The sequence below is a fragment of the Tachyglossus aculeatus genome, chromosome 5, assembly GCF_015852505.1.
Source record: "Tachyglossus aculeatus isolate mTacAcu1 chromosome 5, mTacAcu1.pri, whole genome shotgun sequence".
Taxonomy (NCBI): Eukaryota; Metazoa; Chordata; class Mammalia; order Monotremata; family Tachyglossidae; genus Tachyglossus; species Tachyglossus aculeatus.
In genome coordinates this window covers 64,153,646-64,161,742 of record NC_052070.1, presented here as the reverse complement: position 1 = coordinate 64,161,742, position 8,097 = coordinate 64,153,646, and the positions used below count along the sequence as shown (strand labels likewise).

At 46.8% G+C, this 8,097-nt stretch overlaps 1 protein-coding gene across 6 annotated transcripts in view; it reads left to right on the top strand.

The window, feature by feature from the left end:
• The window catches only part of APBA2 (amyloid beta precursor protein binding family A member 2), a 343,044-nt gene that overhangs the window by 271,189 nt on the left and 63,758 nt on the right, over positions 1–8,097 (top strand). For all 6 annotated transcript variants that reach the window (XM_038747002.1, XM_038746997.1, XM_038747001.1 and 3 more), the window contains one exon: positions 1,654–1,833. In XM_038747002.1, the coding sequence (XP_038602930.1) occupies positions 1,654–1,833 (180 nt within the window). The remainder of the gene's footprint in view (positions 1–1,653; positions 1,834–8,097) is intronic.

Below are 8,097 nucleotides of genomic sequence, written 5' to 3'. Positions count from 1 at the left end.
GAAGGGTAGATTAGAAGATAATCAGTAGGAGAGAGAACAAGTATTTCATCCCCATTTTACATCTGAGGAATCTGAGACACAGAGAAGTTAAATGACTTGCCCAAAGTCACAAAGCAATTCAGCGTCAGAGCCGGGAGTAGAACCCTGGTCCTGAGACTCCCGGGCCTGTGTTCTTTCCCCTAGGCCGTGGTGAGAAGAAAAGAGATCTGTCTGGTGCTCATTCCCAAGCGCTTAGTACAGTGCTGTGCACACAGTAAGCGCTCAATAAATACGATTGAATGAATGAAAAGCAAGAGGTTATTGAGAAGCAGTGTGGGCTAGTGGATAGAGCATGGGCTGTGGAATCAGAAGGACCTGGGCTCTAGTCCCAGCTCTGCCTCTTGTGCGTTGGGTGACCTTGGGCAAGTCATTTAACTCTTCTGTGCGTCAGTTCCCTCATCTGTAAAATGGGGATCAATCAATCATATTTATTGAGTGCTTACTACGTGCAGAGCACTGTACTAAGCAATTGGGAGAGTACAGTACGGCAAAATTAGCAGACACGTTTCCTGACCATAACGAGCTCACGGTCTAGAGGGAGAGACAGACATTAATATGAGTGAATAAATAATTTATAATATATAATCTAAAGGTAGGTACGTAAGTACTGTGAGCCCCATTTGGGTTACATGGACTGTGTCCAATCCGATTATCTTGTATCTACCACAGTGATCGGGCACGTAGTAAGAACTTAACAATTACCTTAAAAATATATATATATACAGTGCATCGAACAAGTGTTGGTGCCTTTTTCTTGGCCGTCCCCAGTGAATTGGCCCAGACTACAGTTCCCACTCCTCAGGAACCTCCCATGGTGGCCCATCCACCTCTGCATCAAACAGAAATTCCTTGCCACCAGCTTTAAAGCCCTCAATCACCTTTCCCACTCCTACCTCACCTCGCTACTCTTCTACTAAAACCCGGGCCACACACTTCGGTCCTCTGATGCTAACCTTCTCACTGTACCTCAGTCTCGTCTACCTCGTCGCCGACCTCTCACCCTCTAACCTGGAATGCCCTCCCTCTTCATATCTGACAATTACTCTCCCTCGCTTCAAAGCCTTATTGAAGGTACATCTCCTCCAAGAAGCCTTCCCCGACTAAGCCCTCATTTCCTCTTCTCCCACTCCCTTCCACGTCACCTTAATTTGCTCCCTTTATTCATCCCCCCCTCCCAGCCCCACAGCACTTACGAACATATCTGTAATTTTTACTTCTATTAACGTCTGTCTCCCCCTCTAGACTGTACTCGCTGTGGTCAGGGAACGTGTCTGTTATATTGCACTCTCCCAAGCGCTTAGTACAGTGCTCTGCATACAGCGAATGCTCAATAAATACGATTGATTGATTAAGCAGGTTTCGAAGCAGCTGGCCCGCCGGGGCTGATTCGCTCTGCCGTCGGGAATGGATTTCTATTCATTCATTCATTCAATCGTATTTATTGAGCGCTTACTGTGTGCAGAGCACTGTAGTAAGCGCTTGGGAAGTACAAGTTGGCAACGTATAGAGACGGTCCCTACCCAACAGTGGGTCCCAATCTCTCTTCTTTTGGGAACTTGGAAGGGAAGGGTTGTTCAGAATAAGTTTCCCATTTTGGCTGCTTCTGTTCGACAGGCCCAGCTGATTGCTCAGTCCATTGGCCAGGCCTTCAGTGTGGCGTACCAGGAATTTCTGCGGGCCAACGGCATCAACCCAGAAGATCTGAGTCAAAAGGAATATAGCGACATCATCAACACTCAAGAAATGTATAATGATGATCTCATTCATTTCTCTAATTCAGAAAATTGCAAAGAGGTAAGCCCCGCTGTTCTCTCTAGCCAGGAAGTGGCTTAAGTTGTTTGTTCGTTATTGTTAGAGCCTCTTGGATTTCTTTGTAATGTTTTAAGAAAGTATTTGAATTGTGGGTCAAATACCCTGGCTGCCTTTATGTCACGCTGTGTGTGTGTGTGTGTGTGTGTGTGTGTGTGTGTGTGTGTGTGTGTGCGCGCACACACGTGTGCACCCACATCCTCCCAATGGAGAAGAAGCATGTACTAGTAGATAGAGCACGGGACTGGAGGTCAGAAGGTCATGGGGTCTAATCCTGGCTTTGCCACATGTCTGCTGTGTGACCTTGGGCAAGTCACCTGTCTACATGTTTTGTTTTGTTGTCTATCTCCCCCTTCTAGACTGTGAGCCTGTTGTTGGGTAGGGACCATCTCTATATGTTGCCAACTTGTACTTCCCAAGCACTTACTATAGTGCTCTGCCCACAGTAAGCGCTCAATAAATGCGATTGATTGACTGATTCTAGACTGTGAGCCCGTTGTTGGGTAGGGACCGTCTCTATATGTTGCCGACTTGTACTTCCCAAGCGCTTAGTACAGTGCTCTGCACACAGTAAGCACTCAATAAATACAAGTGAATGAATGAATGAATGAAACTTCACTTCTCTGGGCCTCCGATCCCTGCTCTGTAAAATGGAGATTAAGAGTGTGAGCCCCACGTGGGACAGGGACTGTGTCCAACCTGACTAACTTGAACCTATCCCAGTGCTTAGAAAAGTGCTTGGTGCATAGTACTTAACAAATACCATAATTAATCAATTAATTAAATACTTATTCTTCCTGCAACCTCCATAGCAATCTTGCAAGCCTTATGGGGAGGGAATGTGTCTGTTTACTGTTACATTGGTTTCTCCCAAGCGCTTAGTGCAGCGCTGTACACAGAGTAAGCACTCAATAAGTGTGATTAAATGAATGAATTTTATTTACAGTTGACTGAAAGGAGGAACAATATATTGGTTTCTCCCAAGCGCTTAGTGCAGCTCTGTACACAGAGTAAGCACTCAATAAGTGTGATTAAATGAATGAATTTTATTTACAGTTGACTGAAAGGAGGAACAATGACAGCCTATCAGTCAATAATATTTATTGAGTGGTATTGTCTCCAGAGCACTGTATTAAGCACTTGGGAAAGTACAATTTAATAGAGTTGGTAGGCAGGGACCCTGCCCACAAGGAGCAGAGCTAGTAGAATCAATCTATCATATTTATTGAGCGCTTACTGTGGGCAGAGCATTGTACTAAGCGCTTGGGAAGTACAAGTTGGCAAAATATAGAGACGGTCCCTACCCAACAGTGGGCTAACAGTCTGGAAAAGCAATGTGGCCTAATGGTTAGGGCATCGGCCTGCGAGACAGAAGGACCTGGGCTCTAATTTCGGCTCCTCAAGTTGTCTGCTGTGTGACCTCGGTCAAGTCACTTAACTTCTCTGCCCCTCAGTTGCCTCATCTGTGAAACGGTGATTAAAACCATGAGTCTCATGCGGGACATGGACTGTGTCCAACCTGATTAGTTTGTGTCTTACCCAGTGCTTAGTACAGGCCCCAGCACCTAGTAAGGATTTTTAAAATACCATAAAAAAAGGAGCTTATGGTGTCTGCGCTCTTGGCAGTATGGAGGATTTTTCTATTCTAATAGGTTTGACATAAGGGAAATTATAATCAGTTTTAACGACCCTAAAAATTTGCATTTTAATCACTTTTATTACCATTGCTTGGCACTCCACTCTGTATATGAACTGGCATAGCCTTCCAAAATATTTACTGTGTGTGTGTGTGTGTTTTCAGTGTGTGTTCAGCCACACGGAGGTAGTTGTAGACAACTAGGGGAGATGCATATGGGAAAAAGGAATGCTCTGTCCTGCTTTCAGCTCAGAGGCAAAGGCAGTGAGAAGCAGCATGGCCTAGTGGATAGAGCATGGGCCTGGGAATCATAAGGACCTGAGTTCTAATCCCGGCTCCACCAACTGCCCGTTGGGTGACCTTGGACAAGTCAGTTACTTTCTCCGTGCCTCAGTTACCTCGTGTAAAATGGGGGTGAAGACTGTGCGCCCCATGTGGGACGTGGACTGTGTCCAACCTTTATCTACCCCAGCGCTTAGTACAATGCCAGGCCAATACAACAGAATTAGTAAACACGTTCCCTGCCCATAACGAGCTTACAGTCTTAGAGGGACTGTAAGAAGGTGAGCCGTGGTATAGTGGGAGAAGAGAATAGGTAAGAGGGAGAGAGCTGATGGAGTAAGTTCGTCAACAGGGAATGTGTCTACCAACTCTGTTACATTGTTAGCTCGTACTCTGTCTAGCGCTTAGTACAGTGCTCTGAACACAGTAAGTGCTCAATGAAATGTGATTTATTGATTGATCGATTGGGGTTCTTTAAAGCCGATGGTTGGGAGTTTCTGCTTGATATGAAGAGGAATGGGTACTTGCTCAATCAATCATATTTATTGAGCGCTTACTGTGTGCAGAGCACTGTACTGAGCGCTTGGGAAGTACAAGTTGGCAACATATAGAGACGGTCCCTACCCAACAGCGGGCTTACAGTCTATAAGGGGGTGACAGACAACAAAACATATTAACAAAATAAAATAAATGGAATAGATATGTATAAGTAAAATAAATAAATAAATAGAGTAATAAATATGTACGAACATATATACATATATACAGGTGCTGTGGGGAAGGGAAGGAGGTAAGACGGGGGGGATGGAGAGGGAGAGGAAGGAGGGGGCTCAGTCTGGGAAGGCCTCCTGGAGGAGGTGAGCTCTCAGAGTTTTGAGTAATGAATGGGGAGATATGTGCAAAGCAAAGTTTTCCAAAAATGATTTGGGCAGCAGAATGAGCTACGGCCTGGAGAGAGGTTGAGGTTGGAGACAGGAAGACTTAGAAGGCTGATACTGTAGTTTTGTGGGGAGATGACCATGTGGGAGCTGTTTGGATAGAAGGGAAGGGGTAGATTCACAAAATGTTGTGACAAGTGGTGGAATCTGTCATTTATGTATTTATATTAATGTCTGATGCCCCCTGAGACTGTAAGCTTGTTGTGGATAGGGAATGTGTGTGTTGTTATTTTGTACTCTCCCAAGCGCTTAGTACAGTGCTCTGCACACAGTAAGCGCTCAATAAATACCACTGAATGAATGAGTGGAATTCCAAGCACGTGAGAGAATCCAATACAACAGAGTTGGTTAGGTGCATTCCCTGCCCATAAGGAGGGGGAAGGGACATTAATTTAAGTAAATAAGTACCTACTTCAGTGCTTGGAGCAAAGCAAGCACTTGAAAACACGATTATTTTTAATTATTATTATTATAGAGATGGTAGCTAAGGTTTAGTGAACTTATTGCGGGCAGGGAACATGTCTACCGACTCGGTTATATTGTACTCCCCCAAATTCAGGCACTTGAGAAAGTACAAATGCTCTTGTATTAAGTGTAAACACTTAGTACAGTGCTCTGTGCCCGCAGAAAGCACTCAGTAAATACAACTGATTGATTGAGATAAGGGAATCTAGGCAGAAGAGGAGCCAGTGTGGAAAAGATAAAGAACAGCCTTAGAAGTAAGAGGAGACCCAGGAAAGAACTGTGTTGATAAAACCAAGATTAAATGGTGGGAGTTTTTTGTTTTGTTCTGCTTTGTGTTTTATGTTATTTGTTAAGCACTTACTAGGTGCCAGGCACTGTGCTAGATACAAGCTAATCAGATTGGACGCAGTCCATGCCCCACATGGGACCCACAGTCTTAATCCCCATTTTACAGTTGAGGTAACTGAGGCACAGAGAAATGAAGCGACTTGCCCAAGCTTACAAAGCAGACAAGTGGTGGAACTGGGATTAGAACCTGGGTCTCTCTGCTAATTCTGACGTACTGTACCCTCCCAAGCGTTTAGTACAGTGCTCTGCACCTAGTGAGCGCTCAATTAAGACATTGGATTGATTGCTAACGGATGGGCAGGGCCTCTGGTCTGTGTTAGCTGCCGAGAGGCTATCAGTTCCCCTTTTCCTCAGCGAGCTGTCTGGGCCCTGTCCCCCTCAAACTGGAGCTGTGATCCCCGCCAACCAGCTGGGTCCCAAGGGGAGAGGCACCATTCTCCCGGCTCTGACCTTTGGAAGTAGGCGCGAGTCCGAAGGGCGATCCAGGTTAGAAATAAGGTGGGAAAGAAGCAGCATGGTATAGTGGCTAGAGCACGGGCCTGGCTGTCAATCAATCAATCAATCAATCGTATTTATTGAGCGCTTACTATGTGCAGAGCACTGTACTAAGCGCTTGGGAAGTACAGATTGGCAACACATAGTGACAGTCCCTACCCAACAGTGGGCTCACAGTCTAAAAGGGGGAGACAGAGAACAGAACCAAACATACCAACAAAATAAAATAAATAGGATAGAAATGTACAAGTAAAATAAATAAATAAATAAAGTAATAAATATGTACAACCATATATACATATATACAGGTGCTGTGGGGAAGGGAAGGAGGTAGGATGGTGGGATGGAGAGGGGGACGAGGGGGAGAGGAAGGAAGGGGCTCAGTCTGGGAAGGCCTCCTGGAGGAGGTGAGCTCTCAGCAGGGCCTTGAAGGGAGGAAGAGAGCTAGCTTGGCGGATGGGCAGAGGGAGGGCATTCCAGGCCCGGGGGAGGACGTGGGCCGGGGGTCGATGGTGGGACAGGCGAGAACGAGGTACAGTGAGGAGATTAGCGGTGGAGGAGTGGAGGGTGCGGGCTGGGCTGGAGAAGGACACAAGGGAGGTGAGGTAGGAGGGGGCGAGGTGATGGACAGCCTTGAAGCCCAGGGTGAGGAGTTTCTGCCTGATGCGCAGATTGATTGGTAGCCATTGGAGGTTTTTGAGGAGGGGAGTAATATGCCCAGAGCGTTTCTGGACAAAGATAATCCGGGCAGCAGCATGAAGTATGGATTGAAGTGGAGAGAGACACGAGGATGGGAGATCAGAGAGAAGGCTGGTGCAGTAGTCCAGACGGGATAGGATGAGAGCTTGAATGAGCAGGGTAGCGGTTTGGATGGAGAGGAAAGGGCGGATCTTGGCAATGTTGCGGAGCTGAGACTGGCAGGTTTTGGTGACGGCTTGGATGTGAGGGGTGAATGAGAGAGCGGAGTCGAGGATGACACCAAGGTTGCGGGCTTGTGAGACGGGAAGGATGGTAGTGCCGTCAACAGAGATGGGAAAGTCAGGGAGAGGACAAGGTTTGGGAGGGAAGACAAGGAGCTCAGTCTTCGACATGTTGAGCTTTAGGTGGCGGGCGGACATCCAGATGGAGATGTCCTGGAGGCAGGAGGAGATGTGAGCCTGGAGGGAGGGGGAGAGAGCAGGGGCAGAGATGGAGATCTGGGTGTCATCAGCGTAGAGATGATAGTTGAAGCCGTGGGAGCGAATGAGGTCACCAAGGGAGTGCGTGTAGATTGAGAACAGAAGGGGACCAAGCACTGAACCTTGGGGAACCCCCACAGTAAGGGGATGGGGGTGGGGTGGGGGAGGAGCCTGCAAAAGAGACTGAGAATGAACGACCAGAGAGATAAGAGGAGAACCAGGAGAGGACGGAGTCTGTGAAGCCAAGGTCAGATAGCGTGTTGAGGAGAAGGGGGTGGTCCACAGTGTCGAAGGCAGCTGAGAGGTCGAGGAGGATTAGGACAGAAGGTCATGGATTCTAATCCCGCCGTCCCTACTTGTCTGCTGTGTGACCTTGAGCAGGTCATTTCCCTTCTCTTCCCTCCTCCAGAAGGCCTTCCCAGACTGAGCCCTTTCCTTCCTCTCCCCCTCATGCCCCTCTCCATCCCCCCTCCTTCCCTTCCCCACAGCACCTGTATATATATATATATATATATATGTTTGTACATATTTATTACTCTATTTATTTATTTATTTATTTTACTTGTACATATCTATTCTATTTATTTTATCTTGTTAGTATGTCTGGTTTTGTTCTCTGTCTCCCCCTTTTAGACTGTGAGCCCACTGTTGGGTAGGGACTGTCTCTATATGTTGCCAACTTGTACTTCCTAAGTGCTTAGTACAGTGCTCTGCACACAGTAAGCGCTCAATAAATATGATTGATTGATTGATTCTCTGGGCCTCAGCTGCCTCCTTTGTAAAGTGGGGATTAAGACTGTGAGCCCCACGTGGGACAGGAACTGTGTCCAACCCAGTTTGCTTGCATCCACCCCAGCCCTTAGTATAGTGCCTGGCATATAGTAAGTGCTTAACAAATGCCATCATT